This window comes from Aspergillus pseudotamarii (genome assembly GCF_009193445.1).
Source record: "Aspergillus pseudotamarii strain CBS 117625 unplaced genomic scaffold BDV38scaffold_2, whole genome shotgun sequence".
Lineage (NCBI taxonomy): Eukaryota > Fungi > Ascomycota > Eurotiomycetes > Eurotiales > Aspergillaceae > Aspergillus > Aspergillus pseudotamarii.
In genome coordinates this window covers 233,959-252,735 of record NW_022475016.1, presented here as the reverse complement: position 1 = coordinate 252,735, position 18,777 = coordinate 233,959, and the positions used below count along the sequence as shown (strand labels likewise).

Here is an 18,777-nt window from a genome sequence, read left to right as displayed (position 1 = left end):
CAACCCCATGCGGGGATTGGCTGTGGAATGTCTAAGAATGCAGGTACCGTATTGTATCGATTGATACTAGCCGGAGAAGCCTCGGCATCAGCCGCAACCCCCCCACGTGATCTCATGTGACTGCACAGGAATGGATCACCAGCACTAATCCTCTTCCGGCAATCCCCCACTCCTCCCCACTCTTGTGTGCGATAGAGAATTCAGCATATGATTGTCGATCGCAGAAGAAGAATTCTGGTTCGAATGACAATTCTGCACCACCTGATCCCCCCGTGAATAGGGGGCGACGACGATCCAAATGGCGGACGCAGATGACTTCGAAACGGGGGACCTCTTCAAGGAACCCGAGGGCTTCTACGAGCCTGAAAAGGAGCCCACCTTCGCCGAGCACCACATGCTCTCCGGCCAAACGGTGCGCGTGCGCTTAGTTGGAGACCATCCTCTTTATGTACGGCCGCCCCCAGTCTGTCTGTCACAGGCAACCCACTGACGCTTCGCAAGGGTAACCTCCTCTGGAACGCCGGCCGAACAACCTCCCATTACATCGAAGAACGTGCGCACGAGCTCATCGCCGGCAAAGATGTGCTCGAGATCGGCGCTGCTGCCGGCGTCCCTAGCATTACCGCCGCGGTCATGGGCGCCCGCACTTCCGTGATGACCGACTACCCGGATCCCGATCTCGTCGGTAACATGCGTTATAATGCGGAGATCTCCGCGCCGTTGATCCCCAAGAACTCATCCCTGCATGTCGATGGATACAAGTGGGGGGCTCCGGTGGAACCGTTGTTGGCGTACCTGCCGGATGGGTCGACGGGTTTCGATGTCTTGATCATGGCGGATGTGGTGTACAGCTGGCGGGAACATGGCAATTTGATCAAGACGATGCAAATGGCGCTGAAGAAGTCGCCCGATTCCGTCGCCTTGGTGATCTTCACCCCGTATCAACCGTGGCTTCTGCCCAGGACCGAGACGTTCTTTCCGTTGGCGGAGCAGAATGGGTTTCGTGTGACGAAGATCTTTGAGAAGCTTATGGATGCGGTCCTGTTTGAGAATGATCCTGGTGTAAGTGCATTTCTAGTGTGGGTTTGGTAGTAGCTTTTGCTGACGTTATTGCAGGATGAGAAGCTTAGGAGGACCGTTTTTGGATACGAGATTAGATGGGCCGACGATCAGCTCAAATAGACGATGCATAGACTATATACTATGGCGTTGGTTGGGGAAAATAGCATTGGAAGGTTTCATAATGCATGAAGCGACGAATCAGGAAAATGGTGCAGATGACCGACTTATTTGGAGTATAATAAGTCGTTGACGTACTAGCATAAAAGTCTTGATTATTTTATACCCTATACATATTCATATCATTTATAGACCCGGATTCCTCCCCTTCACGAGTGTTCGATGGGGTCAGACCTCTGCTTTATTATCTCTCTTAAAGGGTGCTGTGCAAACTTCTTTTGCTCTTGCAAGTTTGCTGATCCTGAAGAACTTTCGTGATGCCTTCAATCAATTTGAGGCTCTTGCACGTTCATGTTAGTCAGGCCCTTGAAATCCTCGGAGAACCTCAGATAGATTCCCTTTATGGTCCCTCTCAGGAGTCGGACAAGTGGGCCGAATCCACGGACCAAAAATCACCTCTGGCGCTTGAACCGAATCCTCGGACCCTCTCTGCTGCTAACGAGGTCGTCCTGGTGGAGTTCGGAGGGAATTTGCTGTCTACAAGTGTGCCTGAGATCCTGGAGGACCCCTGTCGTCTGAACATCGTCGCGGTGATCATGGTGGCAGAGTCAGCGACCGTGGCTATTGGAATGGAAACAAAGCTGTTCAGGATCTCTCCCAGTTATACAAGCATGCCCTACTACGTCGCGGGGCCAACAACAACTCTCAGAGCGAACAGGAGTGGTGTGAAGCGTGAGACGCGATGTGCAGGATGCTACGACCTCTGGAGCAAGAATAACTCTCGTGCATCCCAGAGTCAACGAGATGCGAGCAGTGCCTCTTCGCAGGAACTAACACGGAAGCTGCTGGAGCATTGTGGCCTGGGACCTGTTGAGTTGTTGCTCGGGATAATGGAGATGACTTTTCCGAGCGGATAAAAGCCGAAGATACAGTGACTGGGACATCCGTCACACAGCTCTGTTGGGCTACATGGACTCTGTGCATAGCGAAAACTTGACAGCTTCCTCAAAGGGTTCATGGTCATTGAATTCCACACAAATATTCCATGGTAGAGTACCCGAATTTTCGAAATTGAAGGCCACGGTCCCAAGACTTGTTCCCAAACGAGAACCCCGGCTGCCTCGTGGCCAGCAAGAAGGTCGACATAGCATTAGCTGCGGTAATCTTCACCCTCATTAAATGATTCGCATAAATGATGATATTTGCCCCGGCCTGACGCAACTCCTGGTCTGTAATAGAGCCGTAGGTGGTTGGTATCACAACCAGGGGGGAACTGATTGAGAAATGACAAGACCTTGAGCGAAGTTTCACTTTGCTGTAGATCATAATAGCATCCGCTCCGCGGCTCTTGTAGAGTTCCGCACGCGCCAGCGCATCTTTGAGGGCCAGTTGGACCGACGTTAATTCTTTGGCTTCGTTCTCCTCCGGCGTGCGGTTGGTGAAGCTCTCGACCCATGCAGTAATCATGATCTCACTGTCTCTAGTGGCGGCTCTGAATGCTTGAAGGATCCTGACAATCTCGTACATATTAGCCTGGCCCTGAGAGTGGGAGGTGCCAGCAAGAGAGTTGACCTTCTGACCCCGCGACGTCAAGCTCTTGTCTTCAATTATCACCATGGAGATGCCCAGGGACAGTAGACACGACTTCGATTGCGGAATCTCCTCGACATTGCTACCACTATCTGCGTCGAACGCAGCGCAGAGCGGACGGCACCCATCTTGCACAATATTGTTGTTCGAGTCTGACATGTGCATTGCACACTGAAGGGGGGAGATCAATTCTGTATCTGTGATCCCAAAATACGTGGTCTGGGTCAGGCCACTCAGCTAAAATCCCATCAAAAGATTCGCCATTTTCACTGAATGTCCCGCAGATTGTCTCCTTGGTGGCATGATCATGAGCCTCCAGTAGCTGAACTCGGCCCTGGTGCTCCTTCCATACGGACTTGATGGAAGGAGACATTGTATGAACTCGGGTGACGGTCAATGTGCCAAAGGCTCCAGTATCACGGAATCCGATATCTCTCTGCTGCCTTTTGAGTATCTCAAGCTCCCTCTCATAGATCCAGATAGGCGACTACGCTGCGTGCATATAAATCGAAGGATCCTATACTTGCAAGGAGACTTGCTGTATGTGGTCCGATCTCGACAAGGACATTTCATGCTTGAGGTCGAAGTGGGTCTCGTTTCTATTCCTGTTCGTTTTGGTCCTTGTGCTTTCCGATAACAGAATATAGAGCTAGTCTGGAACTCTGTCTAAATTGATGTTTATAAAGTGGGTATTGTTGGTTGCTCTGCCCTGCATTAGGACCAAGGGTAAGAGCATACATGTGACAGATGACAGATAGTGCTCCCAGGCCAACTTAATGTCCATCATCCGGCCCCATTCAGTACGCTGCAAGTCCATTAATTCTGTTTTGGGAAGGTATGATCCAGGTCCACTCATACACCATCAACCATAGGCCAAATATGCAAGGTGATATATGAAAATCTGTATGTTACTTGCCGCGGAACGGGCGGCATGGGCGGACCGGTGGCACAGTAGGTGATCTGCACTGCAAGCACATTTGTTCTGCTCCCAGGTGGTATCTAGGTCCACTTATACACCACCAACCATGCTTGTTTCCTAGCTCATTATCTACCCAGTAGGATAAAGGATATCAGGGAACTTTAGAAGCTAGGAAAGGAAGACTGCAGCTAAAATCTTACTTAGTACTCTCTTAGTAAATTGGTAGCCTTTGCTAGCTTATACTTATCTAGATATAGTTTAGTAGAGTTACAATCTCACTCTCAGGGTTTTCTGAGACAAAGAGATAAATCTACGGTAAAGTAATCTTAGTTAACTCCCTGTTCTCTAGTTTAATAGAGGATGAGGTATATATTATTATACAACTATATATATAATACTTGTATTTTATTTACAAAGCATTAAATCTTTACAGTCACAGTAAACCGATATCCAGACTCATATATCAAGTATTAGTTATGAAAATTTATTTATGATTTTTAAGCATGTGACCCAATGATAGCATACTATAGTACCATTGCGTATAAGAAGTTGAAAACATAGGAGTAAACTAGGGAGTTTGAAATGCCACACCACCCGAGTAGATCGCTTGTCAGATACCGCAGAGATATCGTCTACCAGGAAAATATCGGTCCTTGATCTGAAACTCGCACTGTATCCCTCAACGCGAGGACTGCTTCTTGGTCAGTTGCATGATGCATTATTCAACATTGGTTTTCTGTATATTTCCAACCATGGAGTCTCGGAAGAGACGGCAACTGGAATTCCGTTGACCTAATTCCAAACATTCTCGTTGTCAACTTAGGCTACGCCTTTAAAGGGGCCACCGAGGGTGCAGCCAGAGCCACAGTTCACCGAGTAAGGGCACCTTCACAGAAAGATCGATACTCGATTCCTTTTTTCATGGGGTTGCCGCTCGAACTTAAGCTCTCAGAGGTAAGGAGTCTTATCCCAGAGAGTGTGAGGGCGATGAGACGCAAAGGACTGGAGAATGGTGAATGGACCATAGGCCAGAAGATCGAAACATTTTTGGACCCGAGATGGGACAGTATCGGTGAATCCGTACTGAGAAGATCTATGAGAGGATACAAGGAAACAGCTTTAATATTCTATGGGTAGGAGGTGTACCAGTACTATACTCAGTGAACTCATGTGGGGAAGCTGGCTTATGCTTTCATTGCAATCCTGGATAGTGATAAATTGACGAACTCGATGCGATATTTAATATCCACTGAACCAGCGTTTATTCAATTTCGTACGTGAAACTCCTTCGTACTTTCTGTCCCAGCCGGAGACAGTCCTCTCTGCTCCTTCTACTGGCCACGGAAAAGTATGCTAGGTAGCTGAATACTTTGGCCTTGGGTCCGAGTAATATATCCCCCTTTTTCTTCATCGTCTTATAGTCTACAACGGCCAATCGTAAATCTTCATGCCGCTCCAACATCTCTTTACCGGCGTCAGGACTTTTCATCACACCACTTTTATCCTCCGGAATAATGATGACCTGAAGCCACCATTGTGGGCCATGACAGAAAGGTACGCTCAGCGCACGACATCGATCAAAGTCGCCGAGAGCGGCCAGTATATGATTGGCGTAGTAGTCCACACCGTAGGTCAACAGCGTAGCACTACTCACAAAATAACCACCCGGTCGAGCATTGATCTCATGCAGGTAGAATGAGGGTTCCTCATTACCTTGTAATCGATCGCTGGGATACAAGTCAACAATCCCATCACGTGTATCGTACGCTTTGGATGCATAGCGAATTCGCCCCTCGCAGTGAAAGACGCCGGTGCGGAAGCCTTGTCGCAAGAGGGTTTGATGAATCGAATCCTTGGTAACTTGAATTTCTTTTGGGGAAAGTCCTGTCGGGAGAACCATATCTGTCTCCATGAAGGAACCGTTCAATGCATTCCCGGCTTTTCCGCCAGCTTTTTCGCCAGCTTTGGGGAAGTCATCTGCAACCTCAAAGAAGATGATATCCCCTTCGATCAGAACAAAATTAGCATCAACTTCGGGCCCCTCGATATACGGCTCAATCATCACATCCGACCGCGGGTTTGGCCCTTCACTGTGTCGACTTGAAGCCCGCGCGACTGCTTGAATGAGTTCTTCTTCGGTCTGCACTTTCGAAACACACTCACTACCCCACCCCATACAGGGTTTTACGATTACGGGGTACTTAATGGGCGAATCTGTCTTGGACCGCAGCCGTGTGCGTAGCTCGTCGACATTGAAGATCTTGAATGCTCCGCCGTTATCGGGCTCCATCTCTCGCGTCTTGAACTTGTCTCCAGCAATGATGTATGACTCAGGTGGCGCAGACCGGAACCCCAATATTTGACAAGCTCGTGCAGCGCCGATTGCTCCAGCGTTGTTAACCGTCACAAGCGCGTGGATAGGTTTGTCGTAGCTACGCACCGCGGCCACGATGCGGTCTACGAACCCCTGGTCAGCGGTGATATCGGTAGGAATAAAGGCTTCTCGTAAAAAGTTCCAGCGGTCATCGTCCTTCTGAAACCAGTGGCCATCATGGTCCAGGATCACCACCTTGATGCCCAATGATCGAGCGGCTTCCCATATGCGCCTCCCGCTCTCCAGGTCCTCCTTGCCTTTAATCCATGCGATGCGTTTCTCTTCAATTGGCTCAGGTGAGATCCATGCGAATGATAACCTGTTCGCTAACTCGGCCTCCAGACTGGCTAGGCGCTGTTCACTCTGGACTTGAACGGCTCCAACAGCATGGGGTAGAAGATCGAGTAGGCTCAATGGAGATTTACTATCCAGGCGTCGGAAATCAGGAGCTTTAATCTCTTCTCTTGGCGTCAGAAAACTTTCGACACTCAGCGCATGCTCGTAACCTTCCAGACGCCGCTCAAGGAAGTCAGACCTGACCGTGAAGCCAGACTTTACGGGTAGAATGAACTTGATAGCAAGAACGGAAGATGCCGGCAGCGGCTGATGGAGAAGACGAATGAGAAAGTTGGACGCACGATCGTCCGATCTTAATTGCAGGGCATTAAGTGCGCTTGACGTAGGTAGCAGCGCGGTGTTATTACCAATCGACAAGAGATCTAGTGTCACATCTAGAGATCTATGTAGAGATTCTCCAGGCGCAACAATATTGAGTTGCCACAACCCGTCGACGTAGACTACCAACAGCGTCAGTGTTTAGTGTGAGGCAAAAGTGCAGCGAGGCTGAATACCATCTTTCCCTTCTACCTTGTATTGGAACTTACTCGCCTCCGCACCAGGCATAATGAATCATAGAGAGATGCTGATTAAAATTTGATGAAGATGGTCCGTGTGAGCAAGAGGGGTACGGTGCTCTTGTTCAGGCAACCCCGGGGGCAAGCGGCGGCACTTTAACTGTTTAACTGGTACTCCATAGAGTCTACTGGTCACATGTTGGACACTGTGCATAGATCAATTCCGTCTTTGTACACCAAAGTCCAATCTATCCGCTTAGCATGTACATATCGGTCAACTAAACTAGTTAGATCACACGCCTTCTCAATGATGTTTCGCAAATTTCATAGTTTGCTCATATTATTTTTCAATTTATGCACAGTGGTACTATACTATAACATTATTGGGCTATATACTGGAAGATTATAAATATATTTTGACAAAGTGTTTAGTGTATAAATCTGGATACCAGATTTACAGTATCTGTAGAGATTGTAAATTTCAAAAATAAGATATAAATATAGTATATATATTTAGTATCTAATAATATATATCTTATTTTCTACTGAGCGAGAGGACAGGGAGTCAACTTAAGTTAATAGTGGGGTTGCTTTTTACCCCATGTAGAGAGTGGCTTAGGGCTAGGTTGGGCTATACCTTCCTGGAACAGAACAAACAGGGTTGCAGTACACATTGCATACTTTTTAACATTCCCGCCAGTTCCGCGGCAAGTGACAATTACAAATTTCCATATATCACTTATATATTTGGCCTATGGTTGGTGGTGTAAGTGGACCTGGATTATGTCCTCCTAGAATGGAATGAATGGCTACCACCAATATAATCCATACGAAACAGTCATTTCGTATATCTTGATATGTCAATGAAACTGTTTGTCAACTATCGTCTAAAATTACATATAAGTAATAGTTAGTTATAGAATGGGCTTAATAATCAGATAATGAAAAATTAATCAGAAAAATTCAACATTGATTAAAAAACCAACAATTGCACTGTATATTTGCTTTTGGCAATATACATAACTTGATATAATTTGGATGTATACTCATTAATTTAAAAATTCATTGAAAAGCATATATTCTTTTACTAAATAAGTAATATAATTAACATGTGATTTTCGGTTATTCCATACAAACTCCAGGACACACAACCCCTAGCTATAAGCAGTAAGTTTATAAAAATACAGTGGAGGATGTTGGTAGCTTACAAAACTCATGCGGGTTACTAGCGTCAGATAGAAACAAAGAAGCAACCTACCTCACCGCATTAGATTTATCATATCTGGTGCGGAGTTGATCGGCGGTAAGCTTTATGGCTAACGATAGTGTAAGTTTGATGTTCCCACAGATCCGATTCGTTGTAAGCTCCCCTTCTCGCTCGTGTGATATATAGGTAATCATGGGAATGTCCATTGGTGGTAAAGGTCTTCCTGTCTTCACCATTATCTAATGTGATGGCGAGGATTGTTGAAGCCGGAAGCGGCCCTGCGGGCATTAATGACGAATCTCTCTCGCCTCGAGATGCTACAGACGAAGAGATTGGGTCTCTGAGGCATGTCGTTGACAAGCTACCCAGAAAGGTCTGGGTCTCCTTGCTGGTAAGTGGAGCAGAGCGCTTCACATACTACACAATCACAACTCCGTGGCGTAAGTGTACGGTGATGTGCCAGGGCATGATATGATGTACTGCTAAGACACAATGGCAGAGAACTACATACAGAATGCTCCGGGTGATGGTGCCGTGCCAGGTGCTCTGGGGCTTGGGCAGTCTCGGGCGACCATGATCTTCAACGCCTTCTACTTATTCTATTACTTGGTGCCTATACCCATCGCCCTTGTGTCGGATGCATGGCTAGGGCGATACGCGGTTCTCTGTATCAGCCTGAGGTGTGTGTTGGCGTGTCACGGCACCTGGAACTGGCCAGCTTGCTAACGCCATATAGCTTGTATTTCTGTGGCACGCTCGTACAGTTTATAACGTCTCTACCCTCACTTTTCCACTATGAGTCAGGCTTGGCGGGCCTTGTCCTCTCTATGATATTAATAGGTCTCGGTGTTGGAGGAACAAAAGCAGCAATCACGCCCTTCATCGGTAGTTTTTCCCTGTCAAGCACCCTATCTTTGAATAGATCTAATAAAGGCATTAGGAGACCAATACCCGGTCAAGCCTCCACAAGTCAAGACCCTGGCAACCGGAGAACGCGTGATCATAGATCGAACTTTGACCTTGCAGTATGTCTACAACGTCTACTACTGGTTAGCACCTCCAAGACTCAATGGGTGGCACGGACTAACCCATCGTAGGATCACTAATATCGCCGCACTCTCTATCCTGGCATCGACTTATCTCGAGAAGGAACGTGGTTTCTGGGCGGCCAATGTCCTTGCATTGTGTTCATCCTGGATTGGGGTTGCCTTGCTTGCTATCTTTGGCAAGGAACTCGGTGCGTCCCCACATACCAGGATGAGGGTGTGGCTGATTAGTTGTAGAACGGTATCCAGCTCAAGGTGGTGTTTTGTTAAAAGCTGGAAAGGTTCTGGCATATGCTATCCACGATAAATTCAAGATCGATGCCGCACGACCACGCTACCAATTGGAAAAGCACAATCGGGCAGTCCCATGGACAGATCGTTTCGTCACGGAGATTCAAAGTGGTCTTCGTGCATGTCAAGTTATGTGGGATTTCCCCCCTGGAATTCTCCCTTTGGGCAAATGGGACACGAGCGCTTACTGACCGTGTGACGGATAGGACCTGGTTCGTGTTGTTCCATCTTGGCATCAACCAGATGACCAACAACCTCGTTTCGCAAGCAGGTGAAATGCAACTCTCCGGCTTTCCCAACGACGGGATTCAGGTTCTAAACCCAATCGCCTGCGTTTTACTCGGCCCAGTCATCCAGAAACTACTCTACCCAACCCTTGCGAGATACCGGATCCCCTTTGGTCCCCTCATACGCATGATTATGGCCTTCTTTACAATGGCAGCGACGTTCGCCTACGCTGCTGGAGTGCAGAAGATGATTTACAATTCTGGTCCCTGCTACGAGGCTCCATTGGTTTGTCCGGCGGCGCAAAGAGTCGGACAGCCCGCCTTGCCCAATAATATCAAGGTCTGGGTGCAGACGCCTATATATGTGATCTTAGCCGTATCTGAAATATTCGGTTTCGTCACTCTCAGTGAGTATAGCTACAGCAAGGCACCTAAGGATATGCGCACTGTAGTCCAGTCAATGAGGCAGCTGAGTGCTGGCATTGGAAGCGCTGTCGGTATAGCTCTCGGTCCGGTTTCACGTGATCCAAAGGTATTGTGGATGGACGTTGGACTGGCAGTAAGCTTGGGGCTTTCAGGGCTACTGTTTTGGGCGGTTATGGGTCACCAGGAAAAAGATAATGACGATTTGGACACGATGTTACTGAACGATGACCGGAGTAGGGCGGCGCACACTGGGGTTGAGGACATTTCAGGAACTAAAAACTGAATCCCTTATCCGCTTGATATTCAGCTGTACATACATCCACGTTTAGTAAGCCAGATTGCAAAAGAGGCTACGATAGAGGTTGTGATGTGGGAGATGCGGGTGAGCAAAGATTGGTATTATAGAGAGTACTGGGAGTTGCCGGTGAGCCAGTCAGACTTGTGAAGCTCGAGACATTGACTGCGTCTGGTATTGCCCTCGACAAGAAGTCGCATAGGTTCCCATGGTACTATTTAGAACTACACTAAGATAGATCTATATATATATCTAATTAGATTAGTATATTTTTTAAAATTTATGTAACTTTAGCCTAACCCTAATATAGACTTGTCTTGCCCAGAGAGGCTGAACTTGCTGAGATAAGAGGGAGGAATTAATGGAGTTCGGAAACCCACAGTTTTTTGTTGTCGGAAGACCAAAGTACTTTTCGGGCATTGTACGATGCCGAGACACATGACCAAGGGAGTTTAGGAGAGTCATCTTATTCATAAAGTGTATGTGGTATATATAGGCGAGGACAACCTCCACTGTCTAGAAGACGTAATCTGCGACCGTGGATATGTCGGCGGCTACACATTTGGTTTTTCTTTTTTTTTTTTTGGGTTTGTTAGGCGGTACCAAATTGAAATCGTGCATTTACAGTCTGCATAACGAGGTAATTATGCCAGCCCTAGTCAGCGCTCAGAAATGCCAATAGCTACCTTGGCCTTTCAAAATGATTATTCCATAGTTCCGCCACCTACCCTGAACAGCAGGGCAGGACATGACTGGAGGGAAACCCAGTAAGCTTCCCAGAGAGGGCAACTCTCATGACATCATCTACTAAACGAGACCCCTTGACGGAGCCACCGAAAGCCTATGACCGGATTCATGGGACAGTTTAACTCACCTGCAGCTGGCATACCTGTTACCCAGCATTTTACCTTGGCCATAGTCCGGGTATACAAGGTAAACCAGAAAGCCTGTCCATGACGTAGAATTAAAGTAGCATAACCTTTCTTTTGAAAACCATATTTTATATAGACATATAGTCACACATAATCCCCCGATCCAGCCTTATATTTCACACTACCCAAACCAAGGCCCCAAATTCCACCTACCACCTCCATAACTCAAATATGATTGATTGAGTGATCGAGCATCACATTATCCATAGCCAGATAAATAAAAAATCAATTGAAAGATCCAAAATGATCCACCTCAAACTCACAATCCCCAAACCCATCAAGAAACCCGTCATCGAAACCCTAACAGCCCGACTAAAGTCCATCGACGAAGACTTTAACCTCACATCCATCGATCAGCGATTCGCGGAAGCGTTCTACGATTGTCCGGATTCGAGCGAATCAGAATTAGACGTTGTCCGCGCGGATATCCAACAATTGATGAAAGATCCGAACCCGCTGATTCGTGGATATACAATTGATCATCACTGGTAGTTTGGGGGGGTCTGAGTACGGAGTACGGAGTAATTGGACTGGGGTTTGAGGCTGGGGGTTTTTGGGGGCTATGTCGTCTTCATATGGGGTCTATGGTAATTTATATTTTCGGTTGTGGTGTTTATTTATTATTTTATTTTCATCTCAATGGCTATGGCAATGCAGTTTAGTCTATTATCTTTAATGGAATGGATGTGAGATGGCGGGGGTAGAGTTGAGTTGAGTTGAGTATCAAGCGAATATGACAGGTCAGGGTTAACTAGTTAAATAGCCCCAGATCTTTCAATGTCGGATATCCACCATGACCCTGGCTGGACCGGGACCCTTTCTGGACCCTTCGTAGCTAAGCGATTATGGCGTGCTGTCAGACTTGGTCTACCGGCGGATATACTCCGGAGGAACGAGTCTGCAACACTTATTGAGAGAACAATATAGTTTCCAGTATTTGTTATATCTATTTCCATATATATACTAACTATATTATACAGTACACAGAAGATCCATGATTCAACATCTTCTCCCCTCAAACGGTCAAACCCACCCATCCCCATCCCATATCGATTCCTATCAATCCCTAACCACCACTCATAACCAAGTAAATACGGCAGCCCCACTCAGGATCAGCCTCACGCAACATACAAACCCCGACCTTTTAACGAAAGAATGAGAAGATTGGGGGCCAAACAAGCCGCACGAGTCAGACTGAGCAAATCTAAATGGGGGGCTTAGAACTCTTGGCGTCGTCTAAACAGGCATTTCACTCGATGCTCAGATTCCTTCCTGTCCTCGTTTAGGGCAAATGGTTTGACGATGAGGACGCTAGTCGACTCCGCCGGCTCCTTATTTTCACCTTTGGACCAATGACGGTCGGCATGGAAGGGTTGCTTTGATAAGCTGCAGTATGGTGGTGATTGCGGGTGGGCGTGTGTTTGGGTTATTTTTGTGATGAGGGTTGCTTGAGATTGGTTTGGGATGGGGTTTTGATTTCTTCTTGGGAATCTTTCTTTTTGTCGTGTGGTTTTTTGGTGTTGTATATTACGCTTCTGGTGTTTACTTTACTTTACTTTACCTTAATACTACTCTATTATAATATCATTAGCAGCGACTACATTATTGATACTTATCCACTTAGCAACCAAACCCCCGCAAACCCTCAAAACCCGATATAGAACACAACCCAACACCCAAGAAAAGAAAGAAAAGAAAGAAAAGGAGAAGAAAAACGAAAAAGCGAGAGAGACAAAATGAAACTCCCAACAATATCATCATCAGCCCCCTTCCTCCTCTCTCTCTTGGCTCTCCTCCCAACAACCCACGCCGACAACAAAACATGCTACTTCCTCGACGGCAGCGTCGCAACCGCAGACGTGCCCTGCACCTCCGACGAAACCACAAACTGCTGCAACAAAGCCGATGTCTGCATGTCCAATGGTCTCTGCTATCTACAGGGTTCTCACGGCATGGTGCTTTCAAGGGGAAGTTGTACGGATAAATCTTGGGGTGCTAGGTGTTTTGCGCCTTGTTGTATGTTCTTTTTTTCTTTCTATCTTCTTTGTGGTATACCTTCTATACCTACCGTCTAGACTAGACTAGTCTATTCGGTCTAGGTTACCGGGGTTTATAAACCAAGAAACACCAACTAACTCCATTTTCACAGCAAGTTCAAACCGCAACAACGGCTTCCCCGTCATCAACGTCGGTTTCTCAGGCAAAGACTCCCAATACTGCTGTGGCTCTGTTACCGTGAAAGACGGCAAGACGACCTGTACATCAGAAGGGGATCCCTTCACGATTACCATGGGGACGGCGATACCCGGCGTGGCGGGGTTATCTGTGAACAACAACGACAACAACAATAACAACAATAACTCTGATTCGGGGTCGGGGTCGGGGTCGACGAACAACACTGACTCAACGTGCGACGACCAAAGGTTAAAGGAGAAGGCATTGGATAATCATGATATTGCCATTGGGGTCGGGGTGGGTGTGCCGTTGGGGCTTATTGCGGTGGCCTCGATTGTTTGGGCGTTGTATGAGCGGAGACAGAGACGGGGTGCCGGAGGGGGTGTGGTTGGGGAGAAGGCGGAGGGAGGAGGAGGAGGGTATGTGGGTTTATATGGGGATGGGAATATGGGTACGCCGAATATGGGAGGGAGTATGAATATGAATCATGGGGGGACACCACTGGTGGAGTTGAATACTACTACTGGTACTCAGAGACCGGTAGAGTTGGATTCTGGAAAAGTGCAGAGGTGATGATATACTAGGGTTCTAGATGGGTGGTTGTTGTTGTTATGTGTCATGTGTTTGTTATATTGATACCTGGTTGCTTATCTGTACTTTACCTTACTTATCTAATGTTGGGCTGCAATGGATGATGTCAGATGCATCGTGGTTTCTCTTGTCATACTCCGAGTCTTGTCCTGATGGATACTTGGAATGATTGGGCTTTATAGCTGTGGAGCATGGGTTACGAGTGGCTTGCTCGTATCTGTTAATACGAGATGCTGACTTGGTCTTGCGAACCTAATTATCGGATTAATAGTGATATTTATCGTGTTTCCATTGTTTGTTACTCATTATTATCTTTTCTATCTCGTATATCTGTCCGTGTCTACCAGTAGACTTTTCTCGGACCAACTATCGTAGCCAGTATCCACGTTTGATGTGCAAGTGCATCGCCTGTTCCTCTCGGACAGATGGCTCCTTATGGTTCGCCCTACGCGGACCGGCAAGGTTGAAGATGGGAGGCTGCGGTTGCTCAGTGCCCGTCGTCGTGTTGGTCGTGTGGGTTTCAGGCGTGCCAGACATGTCCATGCGCTGCAGACCGGGCAGTCGCAGCGCCGGGTCGAAATTGATGAGAATGATCGCCTGAAGATCGGAGCTCAGGCCCTCCTGGTTCACCGTGTAGATGATGGTCCGTTCGTCCGCCATGGCCTCAACCTTGCCGGTTCGCTTGGATGGGCAGAGAAGTTGGGTCAACGCGGGCGGCGCGTGGTCAGGCGGCCATAGGCGGACTCCACGGGACGCGAAGCGCTCTTCACTGCCATCTGCGGGTTGTCCATCCTCTTCCTGTTCTTCTTCCGTGATCTCCGGACAATAGAGCAGGTTTGGGGTTCCTTCTTCGCCCGTCTCGTCGATTGGGCACTTGCGCTTGCGCGATACCATGCGCAGCCGCAACCGGTCGTGCGGGATCAGACTCCCAGGGGTTGGACATGGGTCGTTGACGAGATCGACGAAGGTCGAGGCGGAGAGGTTGTACGTGCGTAGCTTGGTGCGGTTCAAGATGAAGTCCTGTCGGTGCACGGGGTCGTCGTGGCCCAGGGTGTATTCGGGGTGGTAGTGTCGGCGGAGACGTTTCCGGGGGCGTTCGTAGTTCGGTTTGCTGGACGGGTCCAGGGTTTTGGTCAACGGTTCGTCGGGTAGAGAGACGGGACGGAAGGCTTCGCCCTGGTGCTTACTATGCTGCGTTATCTCCGTGGGCGATGGGAGCGGCTGCACGTAGTATGTGCGGAAATTCTCACTGCCGCCCTTGTGCCACTCGCGGCGACATTCCAGGATGATCAGCTGTTTGGTGGCCTCATCGTGTCGCAGGGAGATATCTGACCACGAGTCGTTTATGGGGCCCTCCCGATGCTGTCGGCGCCAGGTCCGGTTGAGTGTCACGCGCTTCGTATTGTTGGTGGGGGCCACGCAGACCCAAACGTAGAACGAGGTCCAGTCGACCTCTTCCATCTCGAAGGCTGTTTGCGTGGACACGGCGTATAGATGGTCCTGGTGGACGTCAAAACACACCGTTTGTCCGATTTCGTTGCCGGCGAAATCGTGCAGCTGGACCGGTTTCTCGTTCGTTTGTTTGCCCGTCGCCAACTCGAAACAATTGACGATCCATTGCTTATACCCATGATAACCCGCACCGGAGTGGGTCCCGTAGTAGAGGTAAGATTGGTTGTGTCGCACGAATAATCGCTGTTTGCTCTCGAGTTGTCGGCGCAGGCGCAATCGCCCCTTTCCACCTTCCGTCTTTCGCCGCATATCCACCGCCAGGAGCCAGGTTTCCCGGCGGTCTACAATCTCCACGGAAAATGCCAGCACGCCATGGCTGTAGTTCATCAGGGAGAGTTGGGTTGCGTCTTCGGTCGGGTCGCAATCCGGGATGACGCGGGACAGGACCGCGTGCAGGTTCAGGACATGCTCAACTTGGCTGGCCCCATGGACATCCAACGCACGAATTTCGTCGTTGAACACATAGCACAGCGCACCGCCGCTGTAGAGAAAGGCACTCCCGTAGCCGATAATTGAGGCCGAGTACGGATCGGCGGTGGCCACAGCTTCCTTGATGTCATATAGACGTCCCAGTGCTTTACGGTATCCCGCCTTGTGCTCAGTTGCCTGTTGCCCTTCCTTGGTATGCAGTAGGTGGTTCTGTCGCACTGTCAGTGTTCCACGTTCTACATAGACGGTATAGAAGGTATTACCTCGACGGTCTTCCGTGCCAATGACTCGTTTCGCATCAAGGCATTCAGGCTTCGATTCACCCGGCTGAGATGCACGAAATCATGACAGTCCAGGGTGGATGCCACTTGGTAGAAAACATCGTACGGGATACAATCCAGATTTCTGGTCATCTCTGCCATGACCGAAGGGAACACACACGATGGGTGTGAAAAGCATCTGAAGGAAGTCGATTGCACTGAAGAGGGAATGTAGTTAATAAAATAATATATGCGGGTTTCAAGGGAATGTTTCTTCAGGGAAAACCGCCTGTGAATACCACGAGTGCAACGCAAGTCAATGGTTGCTACAAAGGCAGTCAACCACCCATGGAGACGGAATTGGCCAGCTGCGCAGCAGCATGTTTTAGTAGTTCAGGAATGCGGCTCTCACACAAGCATGAGGATCATTTCGAAGCGAGATCGAAGACCCGATGGAATCGTGGAGCCTCTTGGACCCCCAGTACCGCGATTGGTGCAAGGAGCGCTTATTAGGATTTGACCCAAGTGGATATCAAAATTAAAGCCACGCCACATGCATCGAATGAAGGTCCGCGCGTCAAGGTCGGATGATGAAAGCCTACGATCGTCCCTTTCATTTACTTTGGAGCGGTGGGGGTCGTTCTTCCCGTGTCTATTCGATTAAATTTTAATGTCCAAGAGCCTCATCTTGGACCTTCGTCACTTGGTTTCCCTTTCCTTGTTCCCTCGTTCGTGATCCATGGGGGATGATAACGGGGTGAGATTGGTGGATCTGATTTCCATGTTGTCTGTCTTGCTGTCTTTCTTTCTTTCATTCATATTCTTTTTATTTTCTCTTTATTATGTCTTTTCTCTCTTTCAACCGAGTTACGTTACTTACTAAAGCTAAAAATAAATTAATTGGGAAACGAACTGCGGGATGGCTCCGAATGATACCAACCTTTGGCGTTGGTTGGGGCTTCACCGACTTTGGCCCTTTTTTTGCGGCTCTTTTTGGTTCACACTCTCAGCGTGGCGGAAAACAAAAAGCGACCCAGCGCTATTTTTCTTACGCCGGTCGCTTCCTGCCGACTTGAACTTTACCCCATCCTGTCGGACCCCGAATTGCCTCTTCGCGCTTCGGAGAAACAAACTGAGCCCTCTAGTGTCTCAGCGTTACACTATCGAAATTGAAATCACACCCAAGGACTACCACTAGTCTGTCAAAAGTGATGCGGCTGCATGATTCTGTACCACCAGCTGGTCCTTTCCACCGAGAAACACTTGTCTTTTGCCACGCCGGGTAAAAATATCGACCATGGATAATGGATTGGTGAACACCGAGTTTCTTGAGTATTCTCATTCTTGCCCAATTTATTGATACACTAAACTGGGAATACAAAAATAGATGCAGAAAAAAAAAAAAAAAAAAAAAAAAAAAAAAAAAAAAAAAAAAAAAAAAAAAAAAAAAAAAAAAGAAATATCGAGGAAAGGAAAAACATAATCCAAGAGGCCGATACTCGGGCCATGATTGCCATATCATCAATCAATTCGTGGCGGTGCCCGTAAGCTGCCAAATTACTCATGCCGTCACATCCGTCAACCAACTGGTCAGGGCGTGCCCTCAGATCAACATCTTAAAATCATTTCCCCCCCGTGGAACATGTCTACGGAACATACTCAATTGAGTAAAGTAGAGCGCCACTAAACCTGACATGAGACTCGAAATATGGTTGCCTTTCAAATTCAACAATGGCGATGGCAAACGAATAATTGCGCATCAACTGCGCCTTGCACTGCCTCATTCCGGACGAGGATCCATCAGGTACCCCCCCGGAAGAGGCTGGTCATCCAGATCGCCGCACTGAGGCCCAAGTTGGCACACGATCGCCTGTCAAACCCAGGGTAAGGTGTCCATGCTTTGGGGGCTCCCGTGCGATGGGGAGTAGGTCCAACAATGACTGGTCGTCTCGTTTCATACCGGATAGCCAGCCTCGTCGATGAGCTCCCCATGCAAGGTTGTTCGGGTCATCTTTGTTCATAGTGACGCACCTGCCAATCAGGAAAGACCCGTGCGAGATAAGACATAAGCATGGAGACTCGGGCTCTGCGGGGTATCGCAACAGGTCCAAACCTAGTCCCTCGTCACGTTGTACGCTGTACATCACTCCACGAGATGTGACGACGATCTTCCGAAGGGGTGAGCACCCAGATTGGTCGACGCGTCTGGAACGTGGTCGATGGATTCGTCTGGGTCCTGTGTCCATGCGCCGCTCAAGGCGGAGGAAGCAAGGATCCCTGTTTGGTCACATTCCTGCTGCCCGGTTGCTTTTTGTTTGCTCGTATCCTTGTAGACCCCGATAGAAGAGGGGCTGGTGTTGATAATGTGGAGCACAAGCACAGACCATTGAGTTTTCCTCTGGTGCCTTGATCATGAGCTCTCCTCGGGGTGTAAATTGCTGAGGGGTCAGGCCTCGTGAGGAGAACCCAC

General features: G+C 48.3%; 8 protein-coding genes across 8 annotated transcripts; 5 read left to right on the top strand and 3 right to left on the bottom strand.

Annotated features, from left to right (window-relative positions):
- The first annotated feature begins 164 nt into the window (after positions 1–164).
- efm7 (putative nicotinamide N-methyltransferase Nnt1) lies at positions 165–1,339 on the top strand. Its single transcript, XM_032063664.1, has 3 exons — positions 165–448; positions 502–1,062; positions 1,117–1,339. The coding sequence occupies exons 1-3, from the start codon at positions 299–301 to the stop codon at positions 1,180–1,182; spliced, it is 777 nt and encodes a 258-aa protein (XP_031919263.1). The 5' UTR covers positions 165–298; the 3' UTR covers positions 1,183–1,339.
- Positions 1,295–2,148, top strand: BDV38DRAFT_62798 (uncharacterized protein). The gene has a single exon (XM_032063665.1). The coding sequence runs from the start codon at positions 1,497–1,499 to the stop codon at positions 2,094–2,096; it is 600 nt and encodes a 199-aa protein (XP_031919262.1). The 5' UTR covers positions 1,295–1,496; the 3' UTR covers positions 2,097–2,148.
- A 51-nt stretch (positions 2,149–2,199) lies between these two features.
- On the bottom strand, positions 2,200–2,934 carry BDV38DRAFT_277225 (phosphoenolpyruvate phosphomutase-domain-containing protein; the record flags this gene model as incomplete). The annotated part of the gene is made up of 1 exon (XM_032058436.1): positions 2,200–2,934. The coding sequence occupies one exon, from the start codon at positions 2,932–2,934 to the stop codon at positions 2,200–2,202; it is 735 nt and encodes a 244-aa protein (XP_031919261.1).
- A 2,015-nt stretch (positions 2,935–4,949) lies between these two features.
- Positions 4,950–6,965, bottom strand: BDV38DRAFT_291946 (uncharacterized protein; the record flags this gene model as incomplete). The annotated part of the gene is made up of 2 exons (XM_032061888.1): positions 4,950–6,859; positions 6,914–6,965. 2 exons carry the CDS (start codon positions 6,963–6,965, stop codon positions 4,950–4,952), a joined length of 1,962 nt encoding a protein of 653 aa, XP_031919260.1.
- A 1,405-nt stretch (positions 6,966–8,370) lies between these two features.
- BDV38DRAFT_291945 (POT family-domain-containing protein) lies at positions 8,371–10,396 on the top strand (the record flags this gene model as incomplete). Its single annotated transcript, XM_032061887.1, has 7 exons — positions 8,371–8,563; positions 8,623–8,803; positions 8,860–9,008; positions 9,064–9,172; positions 9,221–9,360; positions 9,407–9,593; positions 9,667–10,396. The coding sequence occupies 7 exons, from the start codon at positions 8,371–8,373 to the stop codon at positions 10,394–10,396; spliced, it is 1,689 nt and encodes a 562-aa protein (XP_031919259.1).
- Positions 10,397–11,478: 1,082 nt separating this feature from the next.
- Positions 11,479–11,887, top strand: BDV38DRAFT_232926 (uncharacterized protein). The gene has a single exon (XM_032053097.1). It carries the CDS (start codon positions 11,584–11,586, stop codon positions 11,830–11,832), a length of 249 nt encoding a protein of 82 aa, XP_031919258.1. The 5' UTR covers positions 11,479–11,583; the 3' UTR covers positions 11,833–11,887.
- Positions 11,888–13,091: 1,204 nt separating this feature from the next.
- On the top strand, positions 13,092–14,364 carry BDV38DRAFT_232923 (uncharacterized protein). Its single transcript, XM_032053096.1, has 2 exons — positions 13,092–13,356; positions 13,490–14,364. Exons 1-2 carry the CDS (start codon positions 13,254–13,256, stop codon positions 14,086–14,088), a joined length of 702 nt encoding a protein of 233 aa, XP_031919257.1. The 5' UTR covers positions 13,092–13,253; the 3' UTR covers positions 14,089–14,364.
- A 28-nt stretch (positions 14,365–14,392) lies between these two features.
- fbx15 (F-box domain protein) lies at positions 14,393–16,847 on the bottom strand. The gene is made up of 2 exons (XM_032063662.1): positions 16,311–16,847; positions 14,393–16,257 (listed from the first exon to the last, which is right to left on the bottom strand). Exons 1-2 carry the CDS (start codon positions 16,467–16,469, stop codon positions 14,473–14,475), a joined length of 1,944 nt encoding a protein of 647 aa, XP_031919256.1. The 5' UTR covers positions 16,470–16,847; the 3' UTR covers positions 14,393–14,472.
- Positions 16,848–18,777: the final 1,930 nt, after the last annotated feature.